Here is a 17,166-nt window from a genome sequence, read left to right on the forward strand (position 1 = left end):
AAAAGAGTGTCCTAAACAAAACCATACGTGTTGTGAAAAAGGACAGGTGCAAAACATAGGGCTCAAGGAATCGCTCCCTGATGTGACATCAAAAGTGATTAAAATCAGCAGACACACCAATAGTACACCTTTATTAATAGATCTGGTGTGTACTGATGAAATAAAAAGGCTGGTAGCTTAACGTCGCATACCAATACCTGTAGCCAACATGTTTCACTGCCTTATGCACTTTATGGCAGATTCATCAGGGCTCACCACTCGGTCACTGCACCAGTGTTGGACATCATCATTATGGGAACCTTGTACAGCCACGTCCTCTCGTACAAGCTGGCAAAGGATAGCTCTCTACCCTACTGTCGATCGCCGCATCAATCGTACGGGTACTAAACCAGGACCTTGAATCATCCCTAAACCAGAACAACTCCAACAGGGGCTCTCTTCCCGAAGGCCCACAGGAATTTGTCTCCCAGGGAGATTGGGGACCTGGCAAAGGTGAAGAGAAGACAGATTACCTACCACATATTGAAGGTTTTGAGAGTCTCCAGCAAAGTTTGCAAGATAGGACTCTCAACTCGAATGAGGCATCCTCTGGCCGAGAGGTGGACACAGTATAAGGGAGGGTCCACTGAGATCTCAAGATGACTGACTCAAGGAAGTGCACCTCGTACTGAGGGGGACAGGATGCTCGAGCCTAAGGGGATTCGGAAGCCAATGAATGCAGCCGGATATAGGAACCCTGCTGTGGGAAGAAAACTCTCAAGGGCAGCCTCACTGGACCACAAGGGTGACAAAGATGTCATGTCCAAAACAGAGGCTATATTCTACCCAGAGGTCATCCAGCTGGGCATTGCAGGCTGCATAAGCATTTGAAGAAGAAAGTTAGAGGAGACCTCAGGGCAGAATGCCCCTGGCCCTTGTTATGTTATGCAATTTGTAAAGAGCATGGCTGCCCCAGCAATAGGGCGTCCCAGGGCTAGCGGAGCGAAAAGTAGGAGGTTGGACACTAGACAGAAAAAAAGCCAGGTTTTGATCAGCTTCCTAAATGTCCAGTAATCGCTGATGCAGCGCACAGTCAGGGGGATGGAATTCCAAAGTGCAGGCGCCTGAGCTCTGAATGAACGACATCCAGCTCTACAGCGGCGAACTCGAGGAATGCAAAGCAGGTGGAGATCGGCAGAATGCAAAGCCCGCTTAGGGACATAGGCTGTGCAAAGCTCCTGTAGAATTTGGGGGCAGTGGTTATGCGTGATCCTGTGAGCTATACAGAGGGTCTTGAATTGAACTCTTTGTCTTACAGGCAACCAGTGGAGGCGATGGAGAAGGTTGGAGGTGCGGCATGACCTGGGTACAGCAAAAAGAGTACGAGCCGCAGCATTTTGTACACGCTGAAGTCTGGCCGTGACCGATTGGTTAGTGCCCAGCAGTAGGCCATTGCAATAGTCCAGGCGAGAAAGCACAATCGCCTGCACTATTAGTTGGCGAGTGGAGGCGACAAAGAAGCCTAGAATAGTTTTAAGGCAACGCAGGAGGGCAAAGCAAGTGTCCGCCACCTTCTTGGCATGGGGCTCAAAAGTAAGGGCAGTGTCCATCATGACACCAAGATTTTTGACCGTATCCTTTGGTTGTGGAGGGGAGCCTAGTGTCATGGGCCACCATTGGGAGTCCCGTTTATGGGTGTCGCGGCCTACCAGAAGCAGTTCTGTTTTAGCAGAATTCAGCTGCAGGTAGTTCATGGTCATCCAATCAGAGATGGCCAAGATGTCCTCATGGAATTTCCGTTGGTCTGAAGCCGGGTTGTTGGTTAAGGTGAACACCAGCTGAGTGTCGTCCGCATACGATGTCATTTTGATGTTGCGCTCTTTAGCTAGCAAGGCCAGAGGACGGACGTACATGTTGAACAGCGTAGGGCTTAGAGCCAAGCCCTGGGGGACGCCGCACTTTAGAGGATATATTTTAGAGCAATAGGGGGGGCTTGAACTTGGAAAGAGCGTTCCGACAGAAATGCCGCGAACCAAGCCAAAGCCTCGCCTTTGAATCCGATCTCTTCCAGACGCTGGAGGAGAATTTTATGGGAGACCGTGTCAAAGGCTGCGCTCAGGTCAAGTTAAACTAACAGGCTAAACGCGCTGATTCAGTGCTATGCTTAGAGCGGAACCCATTCTGAGAGCTGTCTAGGATAGAATTGGACTCTAGATAGTTGGTCAAGATGGTGTTGACGTGGGATTCCATAATCTTGGCCAGATAAGGAAGCAAAGATATAGGTCTAAAGTTTTCTGGTACAGATGGGTCAAGAGTGGACTTCTTAAGTAGCAGTACTACTTTTGCATGCTTCCAAGACTTGGGAATCACAGCTGATTGGAGGGAGTTGTTGATACATATTCTACCCTCTGATAACAAACAGATGTGAAGCTTTGTAAAGATCTCCAGTTTTACGGGGTCGTCAGGGGAGCAAGATTTGACCTTTGCAGTTAAGTCTTCAGGGGACACAGGTGGCAAAGTCTCTAAAGAGTTTGAAGCTGCCCATGGGGAGTAGTTTACCCTGGGGCTAGACGGGCATTGTTTAGCGTCTAAGGCGCTGTAAATAAGATTGACCTTATTAATAAAGAACTTTGCCAGGGAGTCCCATTGGGTATTGGAGGAGATGGTGTTATTGGAGTCTCATGCAGGTTGTAGCATATCCTTCACAAAGGAAAAAATGGTTTTAGAGGGATTAGCACTGGAGGTGATGGATGCAGAATAGAAGGAAGCTTTCGTTTTCAGAACTAGATTGTGGTAGGTTTTTATGGCCTTTCTATATTTTTGCTAGGACATGTCATCATATGACCGCCTCCAAGCCCGTTCTAGGATTTTACACTTTTTCCTTTCTACTCAAAGAGACTCGTTATACCAGGCGTGAGTAAGCACTCCCTTGGATTCAATCAGTTTCTTCGGAATATGTTCATCTAGGGATTTATTAATCCAGCCCTGAACACTCTGTCGGCTGCCTCAGGGTCAACGGGCCAGACTGGCTGGGAGGCTGGAAGTCTTGTTGAATGATAAATTAACACTAAGTGAAATAAAAGGGAGACTGGCACAGTTTGCAAGGGAAACGATGAAAGATAGTGATTGATCATGAAAATCAATTAAGTAGAAGCTCCTGCACATAGCTGGACCCTTAACAAAATTCTTGATCTGGTAACAGCAGTAAAAGTTGAGGGACATTGCCATAGTGGGCACCAGGTCGCCACTCTTTTCTTTTGGCCTTGTACACCTGAGATCCACGTACAAAAGGATAAGAAACAGAAAAGGAGACAAAAGAACTAGTTACATAAAAACCTTGTATCATCAAGATAAAGAGATATTAATTTATATGTGTAAAGATACATTGTGATTCTCAGTTGTATTGCCTTCCCATATTGCTTTTATTGTGTTTTCTGTTATTAGTAGTAGTATGTTTGATTTTGTGTGAATGATGTGGTATGAATGATAGACAGACTGCTGGCACTTTATAACTTATATGTGGGGTTCGTATTAAGATTAGCACTGTAAATAATGAATTATAGGCACAGAAAATATCAAATCTCTATTGTAAAATATCAAAAAATGCTACTATATCATTCATGGAGTATATCAAATTGATTGCCTGGTTTAACAATACGATTTGAAATGTCAACAGAATTATAGTTGTTTAAAAGATCAATGACCTGCAAGAGATTAGCGGAAACATATGGAAGGAGACATTTCTTTCCAACAGGTTGGTCCAAGTATGATTTCCTTCTCTAGCATGAGCAACTGCTCTAACCAGAGCTTTTAGCCGTTAAAACCATTCCTTATACAAGCTACCATCCACATGAGCCTCTTCACTGCCTTGCAAAATAGCGCTAAAATTTTTTACTCAACATAATCCTTAGAATCCTTCTCCTTTATGATGAGCTTACCGTTTTCGCACAAATCGGTCTTTGAAGTGATGAACATTCTTTGAGGGTTTACATCCCACTCTTCTAAGTTTCTCAAGTCCCCCCACATTGTTACATATCCCTTACTTAGATGCAACACTCTCCTCTGGCATGATATGGAAGGCGCATTTCAGCAAGGCTGTTATCAAGCATAGACAGATAGTGTGTGCAATTCTCAAAGAGCCATGTGCTTCTTTTACTAAACCTATTGCACTTGCTCTCCAGAGCTATGAAGCCAAGGCTGTGTTTTCAGCTCTTTACGGAACTGAGCTATGGGGCTCTTCAAATATCAGCGATCTCGTTAGATCACTGAACAAATTCCTGCAAACCCATAGCCACTTATCTCCTAGTACCCTAGCTTATCTTTGGACTTGGGTGTGAAAAGGATAGAAGGGAAAGCTAGGTTGCGCCCCTTCTGTACAGGAGGCGAATCTGCGCCACTGATGAACTAGCTCATTATGCCACTGGTCTGAAAGATGTTATCAAGGCAGACCATTTCAATAAAATTTCTTGGCTTCAACACATTAACGCTTCTCCCTTGCTCACGATGAGCTGAGCTCGTCATGAGCCACAGCGCTCATGACGAGCTCAGCTCGTCATGGCCCGTGGAACGCTCAGGTGCGGGGAGAATTCCCCTGCTGTCCTGAGCATCCAACGGGAGCCGGTGCACCTGTGACAAGCTCAGCTCGTCATGAGCACAGGAGCTGAGCTCGTCATGAGCATGTGGGCGCTGTGCGCGCCCTCTCCCCCCAGGCACAGCGGGGGAATAACACCCTACAGCGAAGGGGTTAAAAAACTATTTTTTTCCCTTGGAATGTTGGATCTGTGAGAGGCCCTAGTTGCTGGCCAGTTTCCCTCCAAATAACTCTTGAAACAGTATTGGCTTAGTATACTGGATAAAGCCTCTAAAAAAACTACTGCCACTCTGTCAAGGGAATTTATAGATTGCAAGCCATCCTGTGGTCTCACGCCTAAGCTGTACTTCCAATTCAGAGTGGGCGCATTGCCACTGAGATCTTTCGACTCCAAATGGTCAACTTTGGAATCTCCTGATTGCCCCATGTGCAATCACTCTAAGAACACTGTTCCCTGTGTGTTCTTTGCATGTCTGCCTACGTGCGCCCATGCTGCTTCTGGTTATCACCAATTTGTAGGTAGCTGGGCACTCGCAGTCACTGCATTGCTCTTCGAATCCTGAGAAATGATTGTCAGTCTTTGTACACTTCTGTGGTTGCCAAGCACATCTGCACAATGTGGATGCTCAGAAGAAGGCTCTTTCTCGCCACCTGAGCCAGGGCTGACCCTTCCATTAGATTCACTGGTGCTGCTTTGCACTTTTTCTTATTCTTCTATTTCTAAGTGGCAACCTGTGTAGCCACTGACTGTGGATCATGATTTGTAATTTCATGATGCACTGTATTCTACATAGCAGCTGTTGATTGCGACTGTTTGCTTTTACATAACTATGATGTCTCTTATCTTTCCAATTCGTTGGCACCATTATGCAATTTTGCACTATGTTAGTACATGTGAACTCATTGCATGTATGCTGAATTGTAGCTATTTAGTATGTGTTTTATGTATTTTATGTAAACTTTTATGACGCTAGTAGCCGAAATAAAGTTATTTGACAGTTGACAATGTATCCCTTGTAATATTTACACTCTCCTGCAGATCTTGGTGTCATCTACAAAGAAGAGATATACCTTTCATTCCTGATTCTTTGCAAAGCATTTGAAATGACTGCTATGCACTTGGAACATCAATTATTCTGATAAATAAGGCAACAATTACATTGTGGAATGCATTCAGTTACAATAATTGACTGATACTGAAAGAAATGGGTTGCATTATCAAGGGCTTTAGATCACTGGTACTATATTTTACCTGACTCTAGAAGGATGACAAAACCTATGCTTTTCTACCACCTTAGGTCTTATGCTCCAGGTCCCATGGCAGTGTACCTATAGATGTTTTCTCCAGTTCTTATACTGTTCCAAAATTGTATTAATGTTAACCAACAAACATGCACATATTGACGTTGCTGGACACATGAACACCTGCCTGGATCGGAGGTGAGCGACGGCCATTGGTCGTTGCGGTCTGGCCGGTGGCCACCACTTGTTGGCGGATTTGGTTTCCCCCTCCTGCTGCGCCACATCGTAACAACTCAGTCGGTGTATACATCGACGCCCACTCCGTATTGAACAGCGCTATCTTGATTAGGAGACCACATTGGGGATAGGGCCCATCGGACTCCCAGCTATGCAAATAAAACGGGCACGGGGGCGCAGGAGTCAAGGTGAGGTAGCCTGTTTGGTCCCATACACTAATCTCAACACGGCCAGCCGCGCAGCTGCGCGGCCCCTTCTCCTTCCCCCCATCTGAAGCCTGCTTGCCACTTCATGCCACTGGGGGCCCTGCTGGACCGTAATTCCTGGCTTTGCTGTAGCGCATGAGCTCTGTCCACGTGGCTCTGTCCACGTGACTGCCCTTGCCCAGAAGCTCCAGCTGAGGCCATAGGGATTGCCTCACTACCCAGTCACGCCTGGTTTTTCACGGCCACCAAACTCCGCACCCAGTGTGCACAGAACCTACCTGCCTGCGGTACGCTTGACATTCCTCGAGGGAGTAGCTCACAACATCCCCCCTGAAATTCATGACGCACAATTCTGGCAGTGGGGCGAGACAAGTAGCGACGGGAGGAACAACGGGCTTGCTGATAGCCTGTGAAGGGGGCCCCTTGCTGCACTGGAGCGACCACACTCTGCTCATGGCACCCGCAAACCTACGTTAATCCCGCTGAGATCTGTGGTTCTGCCCTTACACCTATCTTCCGCTGTATCTGGATGCCGACCTGGCAGTGAGTGGCTTCCCACGATCTGAAACACGCGCGACACACAGTGCCCCTCCCAGACTACTGGACTTCCGGCAAACTGGATTGAGGTCACAAACCCAGTCTTAACCCGCGGCTGCGCTCCTCCTGCTCTGCGACTAGAACGGTTATGGTTCTCCCGACCGCTGCCTGGGCCTAACGATCACTCTACCTCTGCTTTCACTCCACACGCCGCGGGAATGGGCCGCAAAGATCTGAACAAAGGACCATCCCTTCGGGAAAGTAGCGGGCAACACCTCCGAAGAGGCCCTCACCATGACAGACGGCGCCCAGGGGGTGGAGGATGTGGACGATGTTCCAGCACTGTCTGCGTCAATGCTTCAAGAGTTGAGGGCATGTTTCAAGTCTCTTGATGGCAGATTCGGCGCGCTGGACTTAAGTATGGCCGACATGGGAGCCAAAGTACAGGCATATGACCGTCGCCAGGATATGGCGGAGGCCCGTGTGTCAGACACTGAGGACGGTACGGCGCAGTCACTAAAACGCCTTGACAGAGTGGAACCAATCTTGAAGGAGGTAGCAATTAAAAATGAGGATCTGAAAGCGCGCAGTTGGTGCAACAACATGCGCATTTTGGGCATTCCGGGGACTGCTACTACTGAGAGGATGGACATCTTCGAGGAACACTTGCTAACTGATTTGTTTGGCAGAGAGGCCACCACCCTGGGATTTGTCATAGAACATGCGCACCGATCCTTGGGCCCTAGGCCTAATCCTGGCCTCCCACCGAGACCCATCATTGCGAGAATTATGAACTTTAGAGATCGAGATTCCATCTTACGCCTGGCCCGAGAGCGGGGTGACGTCAACTGGCAGGGTTCAAAACTCTCTTTCTTTCCAGACTTCACTGTTATGGTTCAAGAGGCCTGCCACAAGTTCAATTAGGTAAAGGCCACCCTCATAAATCTGGTATTGAGATACTGAATGCTTTACCCTGCCAGGCTTAAGGTGGATGTGGTAGGTGTGAGAAGTTGGCCTGATATGCAGTGCTCACTATTCTAGTGATCACTATGCATCAGTCCACACGACCCTTATGGTGATTGGTTGTAAGTCAACCTTAGGCCAGCTATCCTAGTAGCGTGGATGCGAGCAGTCTTCGGGCTAAACTCTAGAGGGCGTGTTAAGCCAGCTGTTATACCATCACATATACCCCTTGAACACCAAGTGAAAGGACACCACACAAGTGTTATGAAAATAAACAGTGTATTTATTTTAAGTCACAACAGCCCTGTACTCTTTATGAGGACAGGGTACTAAGCACACAACAAAAACTCTTAGGAAAATACTTCAAGTGCACAATCTACACAAATGCCCGAGGGCACGGAAAGTTTAGTGTTCTCGGGCGAACCCGATAAGGTAAGTCGGAAGCGACAGTGACTCTGGACCCTTAGATAATGAGGCTATGCTGGGGCACCGAAATGCCGAAGTTACCTAGCCCAGGGGCTGCGGCTGCATAGGTCTTTACAGACGTCGGGAATCCTCGCTGACGAACCAGGAGCCTGAAGGAAGGAGTTGCTGGCAGGCGACCAGTGAAGAAAGTTCGAAGAGATCCAAGCCTGGATCGAAGATGGATGACACCTGAAAGCAGAGGGGACCAAGTTCGTAACTACTAGAAAGTAGTCAGAGGCCACCAGGAGGGCACCGGATGGTAGTCACCTCGACTAGGTGAGTGGGCGACGCTAGGCTCTGCAGTCTCACGGACCAGGAGGCGTTGTCGGCGACCAGGATGGAGGTGCGAGCTGTCCCACGATGGTTGATGCTGTCGGCGTCGCTGGGCCCAGGATTGGGGCAACAAGCCTTGGCAAATTCAGGGCCACGTGGTGGACCTAAAATGACGTCTTGAGTGGACCAGGAGGGTCCGGGGTGCTCCTCTTTCAGAAGGGAGCAAAGGCCAGTCTGGAGCAACCAGACCAGCAGCGTTGTTGTCGTCGGGCGTCGTCGAGAAGGCCACAAGCCAGAGGCTAGTAGCCAGACAACGTGATGAGCAGCAAAAAGCAGAAGGGCCCCACGCAGATCGTGGAGATGCTGGGAGGCTGGACTTCGGAGCTGGAGCTGCTCAGGGTCGGGGCTTCTCGGACCCCAAAGCACTCACCAGAGGATCCCTCGGCAGTCGTGCTGGATAGAAGTCGTGCAGTTCTGATGATGGCCGGTCCCTCGAGGTCTCGTCGCACCCACGGATCTCAGCTGAGCTGACGATGTGGGTAGAGGTCAGAGGTGCCAGGGAAGCCGGGTCTCGTCGAGCTGGTCGGTCGGATTCCTGAGGAAGGACGTGCAGCAAACCGCAGAGTTCTTAGATGGTGCCTGCGGATGCAGGGTGACTACTCCTTAGTCACAAGGGAGAAATCTTGAGAAGAGTCGAGAGTTCCTTTCGTAGAAAGTAGTTTCTTGATTCAAAGATGATCTAATTTGGAAGGGTCCCCGCTCCTGCCTTTATCCTAAAGAAAGGGGTGGGTACGCGACTAGGTCCTGCCCTAGGGGTGGGACCAGAAAGGGGGGTGGTTACACCCCTCTCCCATGCCGGACTTTCCCCAGGCCAGGGGCTGGTGGGCCCCTGGAACTGGTTCTAGCCGGCAGATGCGTAGTGAGCACCGGGGTGCCACTCCGCAGTCACCTTCCTGTAAAGCCCTGCCTACCCAGGATACACAAAACCCTGTCTGGGATGGTGCGAGCACCGCCCCGGACAGGAAACCCTTTGTCCAAGCTCTCCTCGCTGGAAGGACTCCCAGCAGCAGGAGGTCAGACTTGTGTCTGTGGTGGCAGCATCCATTTTGTGGAGCTGAGGCTTCAGTTAACTTTAACCGGGTTCACAGTTACGTACATGTCGTGTCCCTCTAGAAGGGTGGAATGCTAACCCCGTCGCCAGCATTGGCGAGGGGTCAGTTTCCCAATTCGTATGACACCTTACTCGACATGTTTTGATAAAGCAATACCAAAGATAGCATTTAACCGCGAGGATTATAATGCACTTAAGAGTATATGGTATGCGTTATCATGGAACAGCTATTAGGACTTGGTTCCGCAAGCTGCAAACGGGCTTAGCTCATGCCAGAGCACCATTTCACACGATTCCAAGCACTCTGCCTTCAGGATTGTCAAGGCCTGCCATAGGAGTGACTGATAGGAATCTGTGTGTCCATTTTTAGGGTTAGATATAGGTATACTATATCTAAAGCAAAGGGTGATTACACCACCTTGCCCCAGCTGTCGTGCAGCCAGTTGTGTCAGATTTAGATGGCCATCCAGGGGTGGCATAATACATGCTTCAGCCCCTGGTAGGCCCTGGGTACACCTATGCCCTGAGTTACAGGGTCTGATAAGGCGGCCCAGTACCAATTGGAAATGTACCTAAGGTACATGGAATCCATTTTAGAGAGTGAGCAGTAGGCCTGGGGTCCTGATTGGCAGGGTCCCGGGCCAACTAAGTCGGAAAACCAGCAAAACACTAGGCAAAAAAGTTGGGGGTAACCATAGTCAGGTATCTACCTTCCTACAGTAGGCCGCTCCCGCATTTTTGACAATCCGTCAGAAGCGCAAGAATTCTGCCATAATTACAAGAAAAATAACAACGGTGCCAGAACTGTTGGAAAGGGGGGGGCTTTCTCCGCATAGCGGCTCTGACGCCAGTATGGAACTCTTTTCAAATACAGGAACCGGCCGAAAAGGCATTCCTAACCATTCATTTTGACTATGTTGCTATAATGGATACTTTTTATTTGTGTTGTTGTAAGTTAGTTGTCCGGCCGACGTGGCGTTGTCACCCCTCAAGGTGTACACCTAGTTCTGGTTTTTGTTTCTGTATACACGGAAGTGCCCTTCCAATGGTCTCTCACACAGTTGTAAAATTATTGGCAATTCAAACTGGTTATTTGGGCATGGTATTGCCTCGCTTGTGAATGAGTGAGGCTGGGTGGTGGGGGGGAACTTTGCAATGGTTATGTCGTTTCATATATTACACAGGTTACAGTCACACAAAGATTTCTTAGTAGAAAATTTGTTCGCATATTTTTGTTGTATACTCGCTATGGCTCATCTAGGTAATACGGTTGGACCCTTTGGTCTATCCCTCATGTCCTGGAATGTACGAGGCCTCAACAATACCCGCAAAAGATGCCAGATGCTCAATTATTTACTGCGACATAAGGAGACACATTAATCTAGGACTGACACCACCCTTATGGTGGCTAGTTGGAGGGCACACAGATACTTCACCAATTATAGCAGTTACGCCAGGGGCGTCGCCCTCCTAATATATAAGAGAATCCCCTTCAGCCCTTGCAGAGGGATGAAAGACAGCGAAGGCCGGTTCCTTATTGTCACAGGTACACTAATGGGTCACTTTGTTGCTCTGATAGGCGTCTATGGCCCGAACGTAGACATCCCGATTTTTTCCACTCCCTACAAGTACACTGGTTGAAACTCGAACCCAGACTGATTATTATGGGTGGAGACTTCAATTTATTATTAGACCCCATACTGGAGAGCACCTCCACATCCCCTGAGTCCAAGCCACGCTCCCGTCATGCATTGCAGGCCATCTGCAGACAACTTTCTTTGACAGATATCTGGCGGAAACACAATCCTAGCAGCAGGTCCTATACTCATTATTCTGGTTACCATAACACCTTGACCAGAACAGACTATCGGCTAGTCTCCCCAGGAATAGCTGGCTGGTTCCGGGCTTTAGAGACATTGCCATGGAAGTATTCTGACCATTCACCGGTGATACTGCGGATGGCTATGCCTCGCTCTGGGGGCTTCGAAAGGCACTGGCGGTTTCCGAGCAGAGCACTGCAAGACGAGGTCTTCAATGCTGAGGTGCGAGAGGCCATTGAGGATTATTTTGCCATAAACACAGGATCGGTAGATACTTGGGCGGTCCTTTGGGAAGGTTTTAAAGCATACATCAGGGGTGTCTGTATAGCTAAAAATGCGGGTGTGCTAAAAGATTTGAGTACCACACTGGGCCGCATTGAACAAGACATATCGACACTAGATACTGAGCTACTTAGCAATGCCTCTGCTGATGCTGAAAATCAACGTTTAGCCCTTTTAGTAGAATTTCGCGAAGCCGCAGACAGGCAAATGTTACATTTGGGTAAACACCACAATGATAGACGATACGGAGAGTGCGAAAGACCTGGTAGAGTGCTGGCACAAATGCTCCGACCCCCATACAGCAGGACATACATAACTGAGATATGCACCCCCTTAAACCGGTCGGTCTCTTCCACCCCTGAGATCCGCGACACTTTCCTCGAGTATTTCAAGACATTATACAGCTCCAGGATTGGCTGCGAGTTTAGTGAACAGGAATACTATTTGTCTAAAATTGCGCTCGTTTATCTGGAGAAATATATGCAGGATTTCCTAGCATAGTCCATATCCAAAGTGGATGTCGTGGGCGACACAGGGGCACTTTGAGGTTCATCTGCTCCGGGACTTGACGGATTTACCGGAGACTTCTATAAAGCCTATAATACATCCTGGCGCAACAGTTGCTTGAAGTCTATGCAGAGGCGCTTGAAAGGCAGGTTCTTCCTCCTCACACTTCAAGAAGCTGTGATTATTCCCCTTCCCAATCCTGGCAAGGACCCTTCACTATGCAGTTCCTATAGACCCCTCTCATTGTTGAACCTAGACTATAAAATACTGGCTAAAGTTATCGCTAGCAGTCTCTCTCAACTAATGGAATGTATTATTTCCCCAGCACAGTCTGGATTCGTCCCACACCATTCCACATCACTCAATCTTCGGACTCTCTTCGCTGTCGTACATAGGATAGACCCAGAAGTTCCTGCGGCAGCTGTATTGCTAGATGCCGAGAAGGCCTTTGATTCTTTAGAATGGCCTTTTTTCCTCTCTGTGATGCGCCGCATGGGGATGTCTGCGGGATTTGTGGCCTCTACTGCCCTATTATATAGCAGCTCAAAAGCTAGGCTCCGTATCAATGGCACGCTGCCCCATCCCTTCTCGTTGACGCGTGGCACACGACAAGGAGGCCCCCTCTCTCCTCTTTTATTTATATTAGGTATGGATCCATTAATTAGACATTTCCAGGAGCGCCATCTCCATTGGGTCTACAATTCAACACAGGACCCTTATTAGTCTCACTCTACGCAGACGATACCATTTTATATGTGCGTCATCCTCAGGCCAATCTCGAACCAATCGTTAGGGAAATATTTTGATTTGGCGGCTTTTCAGGCCCAGGCATCAACTGGCACAAGTCTGTAATTTTCCCATTAACGGATAGCACAAACCCGTGGGATTGTGGATTTCCTCTTGAATGGTATCATGATTCAGTCAAATTTCTAGGTATCCACATACATTTAGACACTGCTAGCATTATTAGCTTAAATTATGTACATGCTGTGAACACCATGGAGGCACAGGTGGAACGGTGGCTGCGCTTTTTGTTGTCAATGGCTGGCAGGGTTGCTATGATCAAAATGATAGTGCATCCTAGATTTTTTAAATTTATTTAATAACATCCCCATCCCCCTCACTAAGTCCTTTGTTTCCAAGTGTGTACACATCTTATAAGGCTGGTTTGGGGGGTAAAAGACCATGCGTTAGCTGGCAGGTACTTACTCTTCTGTGTGACAGGGGGGGGTTACATTTATACTAGTTAGTGGCTCAGTGTAGTTATGCATTTGCATGATATCACCCAGATGCACAAACTCCTTTTTTAAGACCAAAGGCTGACTTTGTGCTTCCACAGAAGTTGTCCACTGTTCTGCCGAAATGTGACCCCAGCGACATACAAACCGTATCCACTACTAGCTGGGCTTGGGATAGGTTACGGAGACTTCTTGGAGTCAACACACTGTATTCACCGCTCTCCCTCTCCCAAATCTAATGTGGCTCCCTGTTACAGACGAAACACTTGTGCAACTTACATTAGCCAAAGATAGGAGATCTATATCCAGATGACCAAATTCTCAGTATCCGATGATACCCGGTTCCAAGACAGATCCTTCATGGACACCTTTATAATGCAACGCATTCGCTCAGCATTGACAGCCACACTACCAACTTATCTGATTGCGCCGGAACCTATGACCCCATTGACATTGATAATTGAGAGCGAGGCAGGTACCCACCTTATTTCAAAACTGTATAGGTCTTGTTCTGGTCTACAACCAGTGACAGATGTTAAAATACGCACGGCATGGGAAAAATATCTTGGCCGTCCCATTACTGATGACCAATGGGAAATATGCTGCATGGTAACGAGAGAAGTCTCCCTCAACAGCAGGCACAAACTCATCCACTTTAAGTTCCTTCGTAGATTATTTCACACGCCAACCATGGCACACAAAATTGACCCCTCCAGACCGCACCACTTCCTGAAATGCTGTGCTCCTCACGCAGACTTCGCCCACCTCGCATGGACTTGTCCTAAGCTACAGACATATTGGGAACAGGTTCATGTCACACTGGGAGCCATGACGTCGCTGAAGCTTATCCCCACACCAGACATTGCAACGATTAACTTTCCCAAAAACATCAGAAGGTTTGCGGCACTTGGGCTATTGCTAGCTAAACGGGGAATAGCGCTGCTATGGGGTCGACAAACTGCTCCTACTCTACAGAATTGGCTACGTAGCCTTGCTTATTGTAATGTAAACTGCGAACTATACGCCTGCCTCATGACAAGCTTGTCACGCCCTGAAGCCATATGGGGCTCATATAAGGCGTACATTGAAAGGAAATGCCAGAAGGCTTCCTCTCAGTTAGATAGTGTCATAGTCCCGGAAGGAGTGGAGTGATAGGCCATACCTTTGAACATGCTATTTTCACGTGGTCTGAAATGTTTCTGAATTATCCTATTTGTGCACGATTGAGGACTTCTACAAAATGGACGATTTTTAGAAAAGGACTAGATATGATAGGCCTCTGTGTTTTCGGGGGAATAGTCGGGCGGGCAGAGGGGACCGACACTACTGTGAATTGATATTATGACAATCCTTCCTGCTGTTCTGCCTAAATCTCACTTTAAATATTATATATATGTGATTGCTTTGTGACATGATACCTGCTAGTGTACCACTCTGAATACTTTTTATTATTGTATAAGAAAATTGGAAAATAAAGATTTTTTTTTAAAAAAACGCACATATTATGCTGAACGTTTATGGGGTATATACATATATCTATAAACATGTATACATATTTCTATATACATATACACATAGAGGACCCGCTCTACAAGAGGACTGTGTTCTTGCCGGATCCCGTGGCAACACTGCGCTTTCTTTCTCCGAGGTATCGGATGTCGCAGTCCCGCCTCATCAACCAGGGCAAGCACACGGCCACCGCCAGAAGCGGCTTGTGACTTCACTCGGCAGCAGAATCACTGTATTTGTGCTGCATGGCCCGCTTTCATCCTGCTACATGAGGGAGAACGTGTGGGGACCCCAGGAAGACTCTCAGCCATATTTCCAGGTTTCATCAAGGATCCCTATGTATGGTATTACAGCGCTCATCAAATGACTAAAGGTACTTACCGAGCACTGCATCATGGTAGCTGTAGTTTCCATTGCTCAACTACAGCTGCGTTGAATTTTGAATGAGTCAGCTGACTCCCCACCCAGGGGAGGACTGGAACATTTTAAGGGAGGCGTGGTGTATTCCTGATTTTGTGAAGGGCGTCTGACGAAGGCACACTCACGCCGAAATGCATTATGCCCAGCAAAACTGTATTAAAGAATCTTCTGAAGCCCCATGGTGTCCTCTGACCTCTTTTTACCTGGAGGGGATATATATATATATATACAGCATAACGTTTCGGCCTTGCAGAGGCCTTGGTCACATGGCGCCACAGAGGGCGGCGGCAGAAATTTAAAGTGCTAGTGCAGTTGGCTTAACCAATTATTGTGGGTGTATAAATCAAAGCGCAAGGGAAATAGTAAAAATACTATAATGCTAACCCTTAGTTCAAACATTGCGCTTATTGCAAACACAAACAACAGTGTTGGGATCAATCCCTCCAAGCGTAATATTGCACATAAATCCATTTGTAAAAAGGAGCTTTATAGCATAATGCTAATAATATACTATGTACTGGTATCAAAAGGTTGTACACAATTATAGGATAAATCCATGGCCAAATCTTGTTAGGTTGCAATATAGATCAATAGCAATTTTAAGAACCCATCTCAAGACCATAGCATGTAGCATTGATAATTAGAATATGCATTGCTGTGCACAGACCCAATAAAACTAATGGGTATATATATATATACCCATTATGTCAATCTATATATATATATAAAAATATATATATCTATATGTTTGTGCACAGGTATTTTTTGCATGTATGCATTAAAAAGCCTGACACTTTCACATCACGGATGGTGAGGCTAGTATGAGATAACTGGGCCGAAAGCGCTCTCTCCCTGCCTTCCACCTCTCAAACCCCAAAAGCCCTGCACTTGATCAAAACAGTGGAAACAGACATGAGCTTGGCTTACTTCTTGAGCAACACTGTGAAATTCAAGCGCAGTTTGTAACAGGTTTTGCCTGAATTCTAGTTGACTGGCCTGCCGGTAACAGACATCACTCAGCTGCTGCTGCAGGGACTTCAACTCCACAAGGTCCTCTTCATCACCCGCATTCAGGAGAGCAGCAATCTGCTGATTAAGCTCAACATACACAGCAAACCACTCCTGCATATAGGAAAAAAAACGATTAGTTGAAAACAATACACCATATTTGCTACTTTGCATTCTACAGATATTCAAATGAGCCATCTGCTGCAGGTAAACCGAAACTGCTGATGGTTCCAAGGCCCTTGGCCTCAACTTACCTTAAGTCCAGAAGAACACCCCTGCAAGTCAATTGCAAGTATCCCTATGAATGGTATGTTTCTCCCATAGGATAATGCCTCAAATCTGACAGCTCTATTTTCTGCTTCTGAAAATTGCTAACTTGAAAAGTACTTACCTAATTCTCGACGATCTTGGTGTCTAAATTAATATAAAAATCTATATTATTTGCCTAAATTGGTGTCAGATTTCCTTATTATGTGTTTCATTTATTGACTCTATGTGTGCAACAAATGCCTAACACTCCCCCAGATAAGCCTAAGGATGCTTGCTCGACCACTCTACCACAAATAGAGCACATTAGGATTGTTAAAGGAAGCCCCTGTACACTAATAAGGGGTACCTGTACTCTCTACACAGTACACCTCATTTTGGTACACCACATAAGGAGCAAGTTCCTACAGTATTCACTACGGGTTAGCTATTGCAAAACTAAATGTTTACATAGATAATTTTGGCTGCTTTTTAGGGTAATTACTGCAAGTCACAATAAAATAAGCTTTTG

The 17,166-nt window shown here is 47.1% G+C and overlaps 1 protein-coding gene across 2 annotated transcripts in view; it reads right to left on the bottom strand.

Moving 5' to 3' along the window:
* Window positions 1–17,166, bottom strand: part of SESTD1 (SEC14 and spectrin domain containing 1) — a 420,103-nt gene that overhangs the window by 150,535 nt on the left and 252,402 nt on the right. For both annotated transcript variants that reach the window (XM_086956209.1, XM_086956208.1), the window contains exon 11: window positions 16,308–16,502. In XM_086956209.1, the coding sequence (XP_086812335.1) occupies window positions 16,308–16,502 (195 nt within the window). The remainder of the gene's footprint in view (window positions 1–16,307; window positions 16,503–17,166) is intronic.

This window comes from Lissotriton vulgaris, chromosome 2_1 (assembly GCF_964263255.1).
Source record: "Lissotriton vulgaris chromosome 2_1, aLisVul1.2, whole genome shotgun sequence".
NCBI classification, from domain to species: domain Eukaryota; kingdom Metazoa; phylum Chordata; class Amphibia; order Caudata; family Salamandridae; genus Lissotriton; species Lissotriton vulgaris.